A 17,850-nucleotide genomic window follows, 5' to 3' on the forward strand; every position below is an offset into this window, starting at 1 on the left:
CTATACTTTTGGCTTATGAACAAACTAATGAAAATGAGAGATATGTTTCAGGTAATCCCAAAGCCACAAATATTCTTCATCAGCCATGACGATCCTCTTGCTTTCGCTCACAGATCATATGATCTTTCACGCCGCATGAGGTCTATCATGTTGAGTTCTACCAGCACCATAAGTCCACCTCTTCACACTTCAGGTAGATATATCTGATTCATGAGTCTGATTATCATTCTGTTCATTAGATACATCTGATTCATGAGTCTGATTATCATCTTTGTAACTATTATGGTCGGGTGGCAAATGGTCGGCACTTTGGCTTGGGATAACCAAAACTGCCTGGCTTTGTACAACTGCTGGTTCTTTCTGTTGGACAGTCTCATAATCACGCTGATCAGGTGGATGCACATATGATATACCAAACTTCTGACCATGGGTTAATCCTGGGCAAAAACCCTGCAAAGTTACAATAAGATGTTCAACATTAATTAACTGATCCAAAGCGCAGTGAAAAATCCAAAAGTATTGGAAAGCTTAAAAACATCACTTTTCTGCAATGTATGGGTGGTTAGTTGTCAATTATAAGTTCATATCACTTTAAAATATTGAAGCATGGAGATGGTTATGGGAAACGGGGACATGATAGATGATATGGCGAAGTCCAAATACAAGGATGTTATATTAAGGTGAATGAATTCTAGGAATAATGAAAGACACAGATGAGGCTTACAAAAGTAGGGCACAAAAACATGTACTTCATTTTGGGAGGCTAGGAATACCCGAAGAAGCACAACCTCGTTAAATTTTGCATCACTGAGCAATGCAACCACTGATCTGACTGGTCTTTATAAAAATAAAATATGTCTTGTTTATGTGACATGCCACTTAAAGCATCTAAAACAACAATGATTCTTTATTTTTAAAATCCAGGGAAAAATAAGTTACTGATTCTGGCACTATCAAACTATCAAACTGTTTCAACTGTCTCACAATATGCACTTGTGCAGAATCAGTAGAATTACTAGAAAAGGAAATTTTGCATCAGAAACCAAATAGGAAGTAGATAACTTGATTTCTGACCTTTTAATTATTAATGAAAACAGTGAAGAAATTTAAGCATGAAAAGTTAAATGAAATAATATCCAGTAACTGTACTGTGAATATTGCAAAAAGAAGAAAGGAAGAATTCAACAGGGATGGTAGGAAAGTGTACCGAGCACTCACCTTGATCAAACCTGAAATAGAAGTTGATTCAAAAGTATTATAATCTGACATATGCTCAGCATGAGTCTCGCTTCCATGGATTTTACTGTCATTGGATTCTTGTAGATCATTTTCAACCTCTGAGCTAAAAGATCCTTGTCTTACATCATTCATTCTACAATAAGACCCATAATACAGACAATGTTCCTTTACAAGAGAGATTTGAGGAGTAGCTGGCAGTAAATGGCCTTCAGTGCTGAAGATGTACCTGTTCCAAAGCATAACAGAGAAAACCTGTAGCTCAATTTTATTGAAAAAGAAAAACTGCTAGTCAGTCTAATAAATGAATTAATGCACTTACTTGTATGGCCCGTTTTCCACAATGTTATCAGGACCCACAGCCAAATCAAATAGAAGCCACAGATACTTGACCTAATTGTAATCAGATCATATCAGCATGTCCCTCCAAAAATATAAAAAGAAAAAAGGTGAAAACCAAAATAACTACCGAAGTGTTTGGGACCAAAAGAATTCACTCTAACAAAAGACGTTATCTTATCAAGGAAGGAAAGAAATAAAATGTGATCATTATGTTAAGGGAGCATTTCCAAAATGGCAGATGCTGAAAGCCAGAAGAAGAAAAGAACAATGTATTTGCCACAAAATTTTTGAAAGAAGGGAGCCAGCATGTGTAGCATTGGCTCAGCTTTGGAAACTTAACTAATCAACAAATGAAAAAAGTTACCATAATTGCCTCAAGCCACACACAGATTATTCTGAACGCACCACACTATTCTCATTGTTATGCGCAACACACATTCAAAATGAAACTAATGATCTCTCCCTCTGACACACACGTCACCACAGCAAGTCTCTATGAGATGCCAAGTCCTAATAGAGATGTTAGTTGGAACCCTGGCCGAAGGTCAATCAACCTATCCTGGTGACCATCGTCAATGATGCATAATGAAAGGAGAGATACATAAACTCATGTAGAATTGGTTCTTACCGTCTCAGCGAGGAAGAAGCTCTCCATGTGATCTTCCTGATTGTGAGATTCAACATCTGAAATGTGACAATATCCACAAGTGCATCGGGCACCATACTGTAAACTAGCAACTATGTCCCGTCCAACATCAAGATATCTTCAAAGATGCAAATAGACGACAATTGAATTTATATGAATTAAGTAATATTGCAGGCAATACTATCAACAAATAAAATAGTTCATATAAGTAGAATAAGTAAATCCCGCTTCATAGGGAAAAAAGTATAAGATTTATGAATAAGAGAACAGAATTACAAAATGGATGACAATAAATCCTCCGAAAGCAAAAGAGGAATGAAAATAAAAAAGTCCAAGCACAGTTGAAAATTCTATTATTTACTTCTAATTTCTTCCAAAACTGCAAAGGTGGTTAAGAATTAATATGAACACAAGCTTATCAGCATCCAGCCTACTAATAAATAGGGATCAACAAAGATCACCCATGCTGTTAAAACCTTGCAAATCTGCATAGTAAATCAATTCACTAAATGGACACACAAGAAATTTTTAACATCATCCATTTATTTTGCTTTATAGACTAGCACTGAGTATTGAGCAATGATACTCATTCAATGTCAGCTAAAAGGTATTTCTTAAATAATATTTGTCTGGCAAAAGTCTTTTTAACAAAGCCACAGGAGAAATAATCTTGATGCCACTATCCAAAACTTTCATTCTCTCTATTTCCTCCTATCAACATCTATGTCCAGCTAATAATTCTGGACCAAAAATTCGTAATTTCATAAAACTTATACGACTTCAAATGTAAAAAGATGACAAATCTTAATTTTCATAGAACACAAGTTACTTCACAGTGGTCTCCTTATCGTCAATAATCCATTCTGATAAAATCTGCACTTCTTGTTATGTTCAAAGCAACATGAAGAGTGGCTACAAGGTTCTCATTCTTCATAATTTTACTCTTCTGAACGACCAGAAATGACAGTAGAGAATAGTATGGAACCAATAACAGGACCACTTGAAAGCAGTTATGAGCATACCTAGGATCTCTGGTAGCTTTGTACAACCAATATGTGCTCTCTATTAATTCTGGCCGCAGAGGGTAGCTTTTCTGCCCATGCTGAAAATAAGGGGATAGAAAAGAACGATTCACAAGTACTGTAAGAAATTTCTTAAATGCTTTTCTATCTGGCACACAAAAGAAAGACACGTTTTCATTAGCAGAAGATGTAAGCCTCAGGCTAAGCCAAATCTAAATGGTGATAAAGGGCTATTGACATCAGGGAGACAATAGATTGAAAGACACGTATATAAGATGGACACGTTAACTATTGGGCCAACACTAACTAACATTTGGTAGTGCGGGCATGCGTGTGTGTGAGAGAGAGAGAATTGCTGCTGGTTGAAGAGTGGGGTTAAATGATGGACCCATTAACTATTGGACCAAGACTAACTCACATTGGGTGTTGTGCGTGTGCACCTCAAATACCCCATGCAAGTTAGTCTTGCCAAATACATGTTAAATCAACATCAAACAGACTAAAATATCAAAACCATCCACAGAATCAAGCGACCACATATTGAGATTGCTATATCACTTTGACAAATCCAACTGATTAAATCCACCAAAAATGTAACCTAGATGCCAGAAAAAAGGTCTTAGTATTAAGCTTATTTACTGGATCATAGATAAGTAGTGCACAAGTTTCAACATAGAAATTTATTTACGATCAACTGATTTAAGAGGAGCTCATCAATATACAATAATGCTACTTGGAAATCCATGCCGACTCTAAACGCTCCCACATTGACTGTCAGGTAATCGTATGAAATATACCTGAACACTGAGGGTAGCAAGATTAAAACCCTCTGGTGTAAAACCATATCTTCTCCATACACTAAAGAAGGCAGCATGGGTACGAATTGCAGGATCAATGTCTCCAGCTAAAACCTTGTGAACATGAGGATACTTCACTAACCATTATGATTTTCGTACAAACAATCTAGGATCCATTGTTTATACTATATAGTATTAGAAATTAATAAAGAAAAACCTGGAGACCAGGCCAGAATGCCTGCAAACTATTAAATAATGGCCAGACAATAGCAGCAGAATCCATGTTCACTTCTACATACCTGCAAAAATAAACCAAAATCCAGGTTTCAAACGTGGGACATGTAAGAGTCATTTAGGAGATAGTCACAATCAAAGATCTTTTTAAATGCCTTTAGACATGGAAACCCTAGTTGCCTAGATAGTCACAAATCAAAGATCTTGGTTCAATCTATCAACCATGATTAGTGCAGACCCTGCGACTTTGTATTGAAGACTTGGGCAATGGAATGGGAGTTGTTTACTGGTGCCCTAGCGAGCAACGCAACCAGTGAAGACCAGCTAGAAGTGACGGACCCAGAAAAATTAGGTAGTGAGGACAAAACTTTCATTCAAGATGAATATTAATTATATTTTTAAAATATAATTTTAAATATTTATTAAATTGCATTAGAGGTAAAAATTCATTACTAAAGAAGAAGGTGTAAAACATAAAAGTATAATCACACATAAAATAAAACTGTCTTAATATGAATTAAATTTTTATATTTATTAAAATTATGTTTTTTTTAACTTTTTATCAAATATAATTTATTCATCTCTTTTGTATAGTATAGAAACAATCAAAGAAAGTTATTTTCTAACATATTGATCCCTCCATTCTCAAACTACTGTCATTTGAGATTACAACATATGGATAAGATTTCAGTTAAATAATTTTTTTAGGGGGATAAGTGAAACTTTTTAAGCAGGCAAATGAATTTTTCCTTTTCAGAGGGGCAATTGAAATTTTTAGGGTTATCGTGTTTAATTTTTCCTTGCATTGAGGGGCAATTACTAGGAGCTATGTCAGACAATGTGGCCAAGGAGTATAGAGAACTGTCAAAGGAACAAATCATGATGAGCATATTGAAAAAATGCCAGTAGCTGCTCAAATGCCGAGGATGCCATTAACGAGAATATTAATAACTCAAATTCTCAAGTTGATGATTAAATACTTTTGAGTAATGTACAAACAATTATCAAGTCTTGCCACAATTTATGTCGTTTGGCCTTTTCCATTTCTTCCTAGCTTTGCCTGAATTTTTAAAAGTTACATTATAAACAAGCATGAGAGTTCCAAAGAATTACAGGAGACGAGTCAACTGTAATTACAGGGAGGCACGTAAAGCCACAAACAATACCAAGGGTCATTGTAAAGATAATGCATGGCAGCAGCATAAGCTTCTTGAAATATATACAAGTACTCCTCATCTCCAAATAATAAATAAGCCTGAGAAAATTCATGAAGGAAGAATTAGAGAACATGATTGCCTGCTCACTAATGCTAAAATGAAATTACAGGATAACATAAAAAAGATATTTACATTCTGAGTTGGAACCGTAAAAAATATCAGCAAACAAAATACAGCTAGTATGGTTCAATAGGTTGGCAGAATAAATATACTAATTTTATATGCTTTAAATAAGTATATGATCCTTCATGCATAAAATGAAACCAAAATTGAGTAATTAGTTTATTTGTTTCTCTGTCAACAGAGTGAAAGATTTTTTTTTTTTATTTATAAATTTTTGTTTGTTTAAAGAGAAGGATTCATTTATTAAAGAAGAAACAACAGAATCAGAGGATAAGGTTCCCACTCTGCCTTCTAAACACTCAACAACGACCAAAGTAAAGGAAAACAGAAATGAAAAGAAGAGAACAACATTATCAAAAAAAGAGCCATCTGATCCCAGGAATTCTAATTACGAAACCCATCTATAGAACCATGAGCCAGGCACCAGTTATGTAAATAAAAGATATTGTTACCCTTATTACACAAACAATCCAATTGCATTGTGGCTACAAATGATTAAAGGGAATCAATCAAGATGGTGACTAGGTAGAACGGTGAATTACCATGCATAGAAATGAATAACGTGAAATAGAAATCAACTTCAGTGATCCTTTTAATATTGAACTTTCAATGGAGTTATCAATAAAATGAATATAGTTCAAATGTTTATGAAAAATTCAGAGATTGAGGAGCAAAAATATGTTTACAATGTTCCTCATTTTGTTTTTGCCCCCTCTTTTTTAATCGTCCCCCAAGTCATAAATTTGTAATCCTTTTTTTGGCACCCCCCCCCCCACAAAAAAAAAAACCTTTGCTAAGTCTCTTCTTTAATCATGAAATAAACAATAAAAATAATCATTCCAGTCGTGGCCACTGACCTTTAACAGGTACTCATAGAAAGAATCAATACTAGTTCCTATCCCAGCATCCTGCAAAAATCATAGAGATGGCTGTAGTTTCTGACACTAGTAGAAGGAATTGGTGCCACTGAGGCTAGGTTTATTAAGACAGAGAGAAGATAGATCAATGAAAAGATGGAAAGTAATATCAAGCAACTGATAAACAATATAAAGTTAAGATTAACGTGATCATCGCCAGAACTTCAGAGATGTGGCATATATATATAATTTTCTTGAAACCATTTATGATTTTTGTCAAGTGAAATCTATGCAGTACCTTCTGGGTCCATTCACCAGTAAAAACATTAATATGAGCACCAACTAGATTAAGCCTTGAACGTTGGGCCCAAAGTCCGCGCACTGCATTCTTAGTCACTTGTTCAAAAACTGCAAATCAACAAATGTACGCATGAAGAACTGTGAGAAATTAACCCAACCCCTCCCTTCCCCCAAAGGACATAATGATAAAAGCAAGGATTTGAGAATTGACCAGACTGGTCGGTTTAGCCAGTTGAATTGGGAACCAGTCAAGTGTCCAGTCCAAAGATGGAGGGAAACCAGGCGAAGAAAAAGTGAGGTAAACATTGAAAATAGTCCAAACAAAAATTACTCTATGAAAATATTCAATACTATATATATATAGAAATCCCTAATCCCCGTCCAGTTTTGTGAAAGATCATAGAATTTTACATATGGTAAATCCTCAACACAAATGTCATTCTTCTACAACACAGGCTAATATGTGATTGCCAGCAATCAATCTCAATAAATAGCAAAGAAAGTGGGGTCCATATAGCCATGATTTAGATACCTGAGGATGTAAATGATTAACAAAAAGTTGATTAACAATGGAACAACTATACTGATTGTTCTATAGAAGAATTCACGACATTAAAGGAAAATCTAAAATCAACAAATTAAAGGATGATTCTCCACAGGGTATCCTTGAAAGAAACCACAATCTCAGTATCAGCAAAATGGTAGAAAGACTATCCTGTTCTATGGCAAATCTCAGGACGGAGAAATCTCAACATTTTAAGCATTTCATGGTATCCAAACGCACTACAAGACAGTAACATGACAAACAGCCACATGGATGAATCAAGATTAATTCTAAATAAATTATACAATGAATGATATTTCAAGGAGACGCTAGGCCCTTGTTTGCAAAATGAGATACAAAGATTTTACCCAATTAGTAATGATATTTCATGGATTTCAACTTATTATCGGTGAATTTATTTTCCCAGTCAGTACAAGGGTTACATGCTAAAATAATACCTAGTTCCAACTTTGCAATTAAGTACTACATTCAAGCCCTTCCTAGAGACTACTTTAGTGGCAAATAAGATCCAAGAAAGAGGGAGAAATGTAAACTTACTGGGATCATTTGTCAAACGGCTCAGAACTCCAAATTCAAGAGTCAATGTCCCACCTCCAGCTGTTGAAGTTATCTAAGCACCAAAGTAATTATTATAAACTCGTTACAAAAAAACAGAAAAGAGATTGAAGGCATGGAATACCTATGTTAAAGACAGTAGCAAGCTAAGAAGTTTTAACTCATAATCATCAAGTTCTAGTACTAAGCTGCGTTAATCATATATACTTCAATATGTAAATATTTGTATTTATTATGGATAGGATTTAATAGGAATTTTTCTTATTCCCTGTATCCCATAATTTCGGCCTACATAAATTGGCCATCTCTGTATATATCTCCCCGATTTTGTTTGATGAGAAGCAAAGAGAGTTATTTTCACTCCCCTCTACATAAACAATGCTCCATAAAAGATTGCATTTATTTTATCTACACCCGTTTTCTAAAGTAAATACAATTTAATTGTTGGGAACTTAACCAGACCAGTGAGTAGCAAAGATTTTGGACATACAGATTACAAGAGAAGGGGATGAGGCATACATAAAAACTTTACCTTGCTTTCATGTTTATCAACTCCATGTAACAAATTTACTGAACCAAATGGAATTCCTGCAATGCAACATTGCATGAGATAGTAGGCAAGTAATGGACCGGAAAACTAAACGATGTTATCTATAAAATTATGGTAAAAACCACTAGCAAGAAAGTTTTCATCCATCTTACCAAATAAATAGTGGATATATCATAAGGACTGATAAGAACAGTTGAACAATACATTTTGACGTCAAAGGTATAAGAATCCTATATGAACTGTACATTTATGACTTCAGACATGTATGGAATAATAAAACTTTAACCTAAAATAAAAAATAAACTCATAATTTAAAGTAAAAGGAAAAAAGGAATCTGTTATGTAATCATAATTTCGTGTAACTTAAGTAAGGGTAGATGAGTCTTTTAGGATCTTTCGGCAGTATTAGTTAGTTAGTTAGTTAGCTCGTTAGTTAATTCTTTTCCGTTTTCCTTCTATAAAAGGGTACTCTCTGGACTCAATCAGAATGTGTTCATTGTTAATAAAGTCAGGATTATCCCCAAATTCTCTCTGTTCCTCAATCTCTTCTTCCTCTCTGCTCTCTCTATTCTTCTTAATTCTCTCTGGCTCCCTCTCTCTCTGCGTTTCTGATTACAGAAGTGTAACAAGTGGTATCAGAGCCACCGTTACTCGGACCTACGCTGCGTACCTGAGTCTTTATGGTCACCACCCGAGCGAGAGCAAGCGACCCAGTCATGGACGAGAGGCTCCAAGTCGTCGAAAACCAGATAGGCACTGTTGCTACGCTTCAAGAATCCGTCTTCCATCTGTCGACACAGATTCAAACCATGGCGCGGAACATCGACGAGGTGAATACGGCCCTTCGCAATTTCGAACAGACTCGCAACGGGCATCGGCAGAACGGGAATGGTAATGGGCGTCCGCGTGCGACCCAGTTCACCAAAATGGAGTTTCCCAAGTTCGCGCGCGGTGACGTCTTGGCATGGATACTCAAATGCGAACGATTCTTTGAACTCGACGAGACGCCAGCGGAAGCCAAGGTCAAGATCGCAAGCCTGCACCTTGATGATCGTGCATTTCAATGGCATCTGGCGAATGAGAAATTGTGGGGTGCGAATCCACCGACGTGGGAAGAGTACGCTGACATTATCAAGGACTGCTTCGGACCGGCCTACGAGTCACCCATAGGCGACCTTCTGCAGCTTCGTCACCAAGGGTCACTTGCGGACTTCAATGAGGAGTTTGACCTCGTGGCGGCAAAGATCGGGTTCTCCGAAGAACAGCTAGTCGATGCGTATCTGAACCTGATAAGAGAGGAATTGGCGGGCCCAGTCCGAATGTTTAAGCCCAGGACCATGCGTGAAGCAAAGAGTCTTGCACGCATGCAAGAACTCACGACGGATAGACAGAACACCAAGAAAGGGTCAGATAAGGGACTTCGGTACGCGACACCTGTCAATGCGGTGGCTCCCCTAAACCGTTACACCACTACACCGAATAAAGAAGTCCTAACGATATATGGAGCCCAGAACAGAGAAAGAAACACCACGTCCGTCCCCAAGACTCAATCTTTCAATGCCAAAGCCATCCCGAGGCTTCAGAAAGCATTGACCGCCGAGGAGGAAGCTGAACACAGACAAAAGAATCTGTGTTTTTATTGCCATGAGAAATTCTCCAGGGATCATAAATGCCCCCAGCGGCAGAAGCTTCAGCTTCACTTCATTGAAATTGGAGACGGCCCAGATGCAGAAAATGAACCAGAAGAGGGCCCCGCTATCAGTGAAGATGAAACATTACCACAAATTTCACTACATGCTATCACAGGGGTCGACGAAGCAGACTCTATGCGGCTCCAGGGTCACGTGGGAAGAAGACAAATGCAAATATTAATTGATAATGGGAGTACCCATGATTTTCTTGATTTGTCATTTGCAAAAAGACTTGGTTGGAGAACTGATTCTGTGCCACCCTCTTATGTACAGGTAGCTGGTGGAAAGAGACTGCAAGTCCATGGCTTCTGGAAGGATTTCCAGTGGAGGATGCAGGGGCTAGATTTCACATTTGATTTCAGGATCCTGGACCTAAACACTTATGACATGGTACTCGGGGTCAAGTGGCTCAAAAGCATAAGGAATGCATTTTGGGATTATGAGAGAATGGTTATGTATTTTTGGAAAGACAATCAGGTTTGCAAACTGCAAGCTAGCCTACCGAACCCCTGGAAGCTTATTCCATCAGAAAAAGCGGAAGTGCACCTCGTCCAAGAAAGTCAGAAATTCCTTCTGCAATTAATTCAAATACAAGACAGGGAGTTGGAATGTTTTTCTGTTTCTGATGTCGATGATAATTCTTCTGCCTCTATTAAAAGTGTTTTAGATGATTTTCAGGATGTTTTTCTTGAGCCTAAGACCCTACCACCGCTAAGGAAGAGTCACAACCATCCTATTATCTTACAAGAAGGCACTGACCCCATTAGTATAAAACCTTATAGGTATCCTGCAGCACAGAAGGATGTCATTGAGCGGTTGGTAAATGAGCTGCTGCAAACTGGGGTCTTACAGGACAGCTCTTCCCCCTTTTCAGCACCTATAGTGTTAGTCAAGAAAAAGGATGGATCTTGGCGCTTGTGCATTGACTACCGGGCCCTAAATAAGCGCACGGTGAAAAATCAGTACCCAATCCCTCTTGTAGAAGACCTATTTGATGAGCTTAGTGCAGCAAGGTGGTTCACTAAGCTTGATTTGAGGGCTGGTTATCACCAAATCAGAATGGAACCACAAGACGTGTACAAGACAGCGTTTAAAACACATTCTGGCCACTATGAATGGCTGGTTATGCCATTTGGCTTAACCAATGCCCCTGCCACATTTCAAGGGGCTATGAATGCTATTTTTAGACCCTATTTACGTAAATTTGTCTTAGTATTTTTTGATGATATACTAATATATAGTTCTACCCTTGCAGACCACAAATCCCACCTGGGGGTAGTACTACAGATCTTAAGGGACAATCAATATTACGTAAGGGAGGACAAGTGCACGTTTGCTGCCACATCAGTAGAATACTTGGGACATATTATTGGCCGAGGAGTGGTTTCGACTGATCCTAAAAAGATCCAGGCAGTAAAGGATTGGCCTGAGCCTGCAAATGTGAAGCAACTACGAGGGTTCCTCGGATTGGCCGGCTATTATAGACGGTTCATAAAGAGTTATGGCATCATTGCCAGACCTCTTACCAATTTGTTAAAAAAGAACGGGTTCCAGTGGTCACCTGAAGCTAGTGGAGCTTTTCAACAGCTTAAAGATGCCCTCACTACAGCTCCAGTACTCACTCTGCCTGATTTTTCTAAGCAATTTGTGGTAGAGGCAGACGCATGTGGACTAGGCATTGGGGCAGTACTTATGCAACAGGGGCAACCCATTGCATATTTTAGCAAGGGTCTATCTCCAAAGCATCAGAATCTTTCGGTTTATGAGAAGGAACTAATGGCAGTGGTCATGGCTGTCTTACAATGGCATCAGTACCTAGAAAGAAGGAAATTCATTATTAAGACTGACCAGCAAAGTCTTAAATATTTGCTAGGACAGCAACTTAACACTCCTTTTCAGCGATTTTGGGTAGCTAAACTTGCTGGGTTTGATTATGAAATTCTCTACAAAAAAGGGGATAATAACTCAGCAGCAGATGCTCTTTCTAGGATGCCACGTCAACAACTATTGCAGATGGCATTTGATACATCCTCTCCTGAACTCCTACATAAGATTAAAGCTAGTTGGGACCAGGATGAGGCGGTTTCAGCCATTAGACAAAGGGTTCAGCAGCATGATGGTCAGTGGAGTCATTTTTCTTGGGATGGTGATTTATTAAGGAGGAAAGGCAAGCTGGTTATAGGGTCTGATCAGGCTCTAAGACAACAGATTCTGGAATGGATGCACGCTAGTCCCCAAGGAGGACATTCTGGTATTCAAGCTACCTACCAGCGTATTAAAAGCCTCTTTTGGTGGAAGAAGATGATCCATGACGTTGCAGATTTTATTAAACACTGTGACACATGTGCACGGTGTAAGTATGAGACTTCCGCTTCTCCTGGATTACTACAACCACTGCCTATTCCTAGCAGGATTTGGGAAAGTATTGCAATGGACTTCATTGATGGGCTTCCTAAATCCTATGGGAAAGATGCTATATGGGTCATTATTGATAGAATGAGTAAGTATGCTCATTTTATCCCCCTCTCTCATCCCTATTCTGCATCTACCTTGGCTCAGTTGTTCATGGACCATGTGTTTAAATTACATGGAGCCCCAGCAGAAATCATTAGTGATCGGGACCCTATCTTTGTAAGCAATTTTTGGAAGGAGTTTCTAAGAGTGATGGGTGTGGATCAGAAATTATCTTCCTCCTATCATCCCCAAACTGATGGTCAGTCTGAAGTTCTTAATTGCTGCTTAGAAACCTACTTGCGATGTATGACTTGGGAGAAACCCAAGGAATGGAGCTCTTGGTTATCTCAGGCTGAGTGGTGGTATAACACCAACTTTCACTCTTCTACTAAGGCTTCTCCCTATGAATTGCTATATGGTCAGAAGCCCCCGGTTCACTCTCCCTACCTGCCTCATAATTCTGTCCTTGAAGCAGTTGATCGAAGTTTTACTGCCAGGGAAGAGGTGACTTCTATTCTTAAACACCACCTCCATCGGGCTGCTAACATCATGAAACAAAAGGCTGACTCTCATCGGATTGACAGAGAATTTGCTGTAGGCCAGTGGGTTTTCTTAAAGTTGCAACCTTACAGACAGGTTTCTGCAGCTTCTAGGAGTTCCCAAAAATTGGCACCCCGGTATTTTGGCCCCTATCAGGTATTAGAAAGGGTTGGGAAGGTTGCCTACAAGCTGAATCTTCCTCCAAACACCAGGATACATTCTGTTTTCCATGTTTCCCTGTTAAAGCTTTGTCCTGACCCCTCGGTCAAGCCTAGGCATCCACCGATCGGTTTTCCTGAACTCCCCACTGTTCAGGAACCTGAGAAGATTTTAAATAAAAGGGTGGGCAGACGGAGACAGCGACTAATTACTGAGATTCTGGTCCAGTGGAAGGGGAGACCTGATGAGGAAGCATCCTGGGTGCCCCTCTTTCAGTTTCAGCAGCAATTTCCTAGCTTTGTAGTTCAGGATCCTTGAGGGCAAGGATCTTTTGAAGAGGGGGGCATTGTTATGTAATCATAATTTCGTGTAACTTAAGTAAGGGTAGATGAGTCTTTTAGGATCTTTCGGCAGTATTAGTTAGTTAGTTAGTTAGCTCGTTAGTTAATTCTTTTCCGTTTTCCTTCTATAAAAGGGTACTCTCTGGACTCAATCAGAATGTGTTCATTGTTAATAAAGTCAGGATTATCCCCAAATTCTCTCTGTTCCTCAATCTCTTCTTCCTCTCTGCTCTCTCTATTCTTCTTAATTCTCTCTGGCTCCCTCTCTCTCTGCGTTTCTGATTACAGAAGTGTAACAGAATCTAACTTAAACCTCAGGTAAAAGAAACCATAAAATGGTAAACAATCCAAGAAAGCTGAACAGGGAACAAAATAAAGCCATAATATAAATTACTAAAACAGTAAATAAATACTTCCTAATATCATATCAACAATTTAGCAATATTGTTCAACAATTGGGAAGATTGCAAGCTAAGCAAATCACTCAATATTCAATGTGCACTGAGCTTTTGGTCTTCACATATTTCTAGTTCTCTATGCAAATGTTACAACAGGAATTGGTCTGGGGAACGACACGAGAGATCCAAACAGAAATAGCATAGATTTTTATATTTTCAATTTTAATCCTCACAGTTCAGCCAGCTTGTCTAGGGTCTTAGTAAAAGATTAGTTGAGTATTTTGGTTATTGGTTACGATAGGCATCCAAGGTAAGAAGAATCTTAAAATATTTTGTCATTAGCAATTTCAAGGATATAAATGGTGAAGTTTGTTACATCTTTATCTATACAAGTTTAATTACTTTAGTCAATAAATTCCAAAGGGTAAGTAAAGACTGAATTTTTAGAGATCCCCATTGTTTGTCTAAGTGATTGGATCCCTATACTTTTAGAAATTTTTAATTTGGTCCACACTAAATTCTGTAAATGTACCATCAGGTTACATTAACAATGGCACAGCCAATAATGTGTTATCTTAACCGGATGTGTGGTAAGAGCAAAGCCTGAAGGCTCTTCCCATTGCTGTCAGGGAAGCTGAAAATTTAGCAGCATCAAGTCCAAGAAAAACAATTTAACCTTGTTTGAAATCAAGTATTCTTTTCTTTTATGCTCATACGTCATATTCTCTGTTAAGTGGTTGTCTTATTCTCCTTTCCTGTTGTTATTTTTGGAAGTCTAACTCCCTTGAGTAGTCGCATTTCTCTGATCGTCAATCTACCTGACTATGATTTTCAGATTTGCATCCCTCGGATTAACCGAAGTTCTGATACCACGTTTGAACAGAGAGTGTTTTCAGATGAATATGCTTTTTAGTATATGTTATTCACTTGAAAATGAGGTACACAAATAGGACTCAAGTTGTAGCAGAATCCTGATTACAATAAATGGGTATTAATGAGGAATATCACCCTATAAAGTTACCCCTGCCTCTAGGACTTAAGACAGGAAATATAGATAAATCAGCAATGGCTATATGATTAGTGGAATCCTAGTTGACTTCGTTTTCTAACACTTGTTATTCTAATTCACTTTAATTAAACTTTTCTATTAAAAAAATGAGAAGCAATACCTGTGGGAGTGTCAAATGCAGGTAACAACCTCCTGCCAAGATCTTCAGCCAAGTTCAGTAACTGATTGTCATATGATGGAACTCTCATACCCTGCAGCAAATGCATGTATACAAGATTCACTCTCCAACTTCAAATGTCAATGTAAATTCACTATATACAAATTGAAACACTATAATTACAGTGTAAGCACCTAGAGAATAAAAATCATAAACAAACAACAAGAGAAACACAACTTTCACCAGAATAAACCCCCTAAATGATAAAAACAGAAAAAAATAAAAAGGTGTGAAGAAGAAAAGACTCCATATTTGCTCCAATTGCTAGATTAAATATATTCAAACTTTGGAAACCTTCAGCAGCAAATTTAGATTGGCAACCTTAACGATTCGATGTATAGAATGCTTTCTTGAATGAGGATCAGGAAGAAGTTTCAACAGAAATCCATCCTGGCTTTGGCACTAATAACATCAAGGATAAGGCATGCAAGCTAAATAAGGCCTTGTACAGGCTCAAGTAGTCGCCAAGGACCTATTTTACATTCCACTAAAGCAACAGAGATACATAGCCTTGAGTTAGGGCAAGCTGATCATACAATCTTATTGACATCGACAGAAACACATGCACATGCACAATTATCTATGCTAAGCTAATAATTTTGTGATGAATCAAGCATAAAATGAAGAAATCCATCTAGTTACCTGATGTAAAACCTACAATAAAATATTGCCCATATTATATTAGATTATAAGAGAATCGACATATATGGATGCATATAGCTGATACCGTAGCATAATCACTGGCAATTAGATGAGCAGAAAGTAAGCCTCCAAGCACCCGAATAGTGGTTTCAAAAACAGAAACTGTTTTATTCTGCAAAAAAGTGTCACCAACCAGGTTCAGAGACACACATTTAAAGTATTCATATGCAAAGATATAAGACATGTGGCAGCAAAAATTGTAAAAGATAATCAATAATTTTCTTATATAAAATGAGAACAAGCTAATAAGGATAATATTGAAGGAATTTATCATAAAATATTGACTAGAAAAAGCACATGATACCAAATCAAGTGCTTTAGAATCTGAGCATCAAAAGTCAGCCCACGGAAATTTTGATCTGAATGAACAAGTTACTTAACCAGGAATACAAAAAACAATGCGCACTTAACATATTCAAAGATTAATTAATAGGTGATTGTTGATAAGTCTAAAATGCATCCTATTAATCACACAATAGAGCTCTGTCCTCAAATAAAGAAATAGCAATTAAAAAATAAATGAAAAGCTCCATGTACATATGCTAAAAGAAGAATGGAAAACTAACTAATGCCCTTCACTCACTATATCAAACCGAAGATTTTTACCAATCCATTCAATGGAACTTGTGAAGCGTTCATGGTCACCAAGTAAAGCCAACATGTCTAACGAGTCAATCTGTTTTGGACACATTACAGACATCAGCATTGCAGACATATTCTTATTTTCTTATTATAACTCAATATATATGAATTTTTCTTACCAAAGTTAAGGCATAACCACCAAGGGAATCTTCTCCCCCACATGAAAGAGGTCTTAATTCATCAAGTGGAAAAGCATGCTCCATATATCCATTAAAAGCATGATAAAACATCCCACGAACCTACATTTTCACAATAAAGAAAAATTAATCAGCTAAAGAGAAGCCATAGCTTCAGCAGCAAATATAATGCAACTACCCATTATGTGATACAGGTTGAAATAGAGAACCCCAACCCGAGAGACATTATTTTGGTCCAAATTCGCAACAGCACAAGACATTGGAACATCAAGTTCACTGTTCAGTATGCATAATCAAATCATGCCCTATGGTTGAAAGGCAAGGAACTTATTCAAATCAAAGCTGCTTCATAAGAACCATTGAATCAATGTCGTTCTCCCCTCAATATATGTCGCCCAATAAAAAGTCCTGTCAATTTTACAAGCTATTCTAATGTCATATAGAAATCGTTCCCACTCTGAATTTTGCTGCATTCCAACAGCCAAGGGTCGTTAAACTATTAGATAATGCAGTCTCAATGAATTAGCGCATCAAATCGATGTGCAACAACTGAAAGATCAGCAGGTACTGTAAGCAAGATTCCGATTACCACTCACCAACCAAAAAAAAAAAAAACTTTATTCGATATATATAATAAGATGCAAAGATGAAAATCACACGAGGAGCCACCTCATCTCGAAGTTCTTTCGCTTCCTCAGGGGTTACGCCATCGGCGAGCGTTGTTTGTAGAAAACAAACAGAGGCTAATACGAAGCATGAGAAGATCTGAATCAATAGTTGAGCTTTCATGGGTTCCAGTGTCTCCGTTTTCACTCTCTCCGACTTAGCGGAGTAGCAATTCAGGAAGACAGCGCCATTATCAGATTCTCTTGCCCCAGCTGTGATCTCTCTCTCCCGGCAGCTAGCTTCACTGCACGATGTGTAGAAAAGGGGGAAAAATTTAAGAGCAAAGCAAAGTCCCTATTTTATGTTATTTAATTTAACGCGGGTAAAAGATTAAAAATAAAATAAAATATATCCAATCTTATTTATAAGTTATTTTTAGGGGAAATTACAAAAAAAGACTTTGGAATTGCAAAAACGCAGATAGGGACCCTTGACAACTTCACTTTGGGT

The 17,850-nt window shown here is 37.6% G+C and overlaps 1 protein-coding gene across 1 annotated transcript; it reads right to left on the reverse strand.

Moving 5' to 3' along the window:
* Positions 1-189: 189 nt before the first annotated feature.
* LOC114740247 (alpha-mannosidase I MNS4-like) lies at positions 190-17,646 on the reverse strand. Its single transcript, XM_028928366.1, has 17 exons — positions 17,404-17,646; positions 16,717-16,836; positions 16,539-16,631; positions 15,981-16,067; positions 15,197-15,287; positions 8,427-8,482; positions 7,877-7,949; positions 6,773-6,882; positions 6,475-6,525; positions 5,444-5,532; positions 4,261-4,342; positions 4,044-4,157; positions 3,247-3,326; positions 2,207-2,342; positions 1,559-1,629; positions 1,219-1,465; positions 190-450 (listed from the first exon to the last, which is right to left on the reverse strand). The coding sequence occupies exons 1-17, from the start codon at positions 17,521-17,523 to the stop codon at positions 190-192; spliced, it is 1,881 nt and encodes a 626-aa protein (XP_028784199.1). The 5' UTR covers positions 17,524-17,646.
* Positions 17,647-17,850: the final 204 nt, after the last annotated feature.

This window comes from Neltuma alba, unplaced genomic scaffold (genome assembly GCF_004799145.2).
Source record: "Neltuma alba isolate B1F8T4 unplaced genomic scaffold, ASM479914v2 tig00003082_pilon, whole genome shotgun sequence".
Classification (NCBI taxonomy): domain Eukaryota; kingdom Viridiplantae; phylum Streptophyta; class Magnoliopsida; order Fabales; family Fabaceae; genus Neltuma; species Neltuma alba.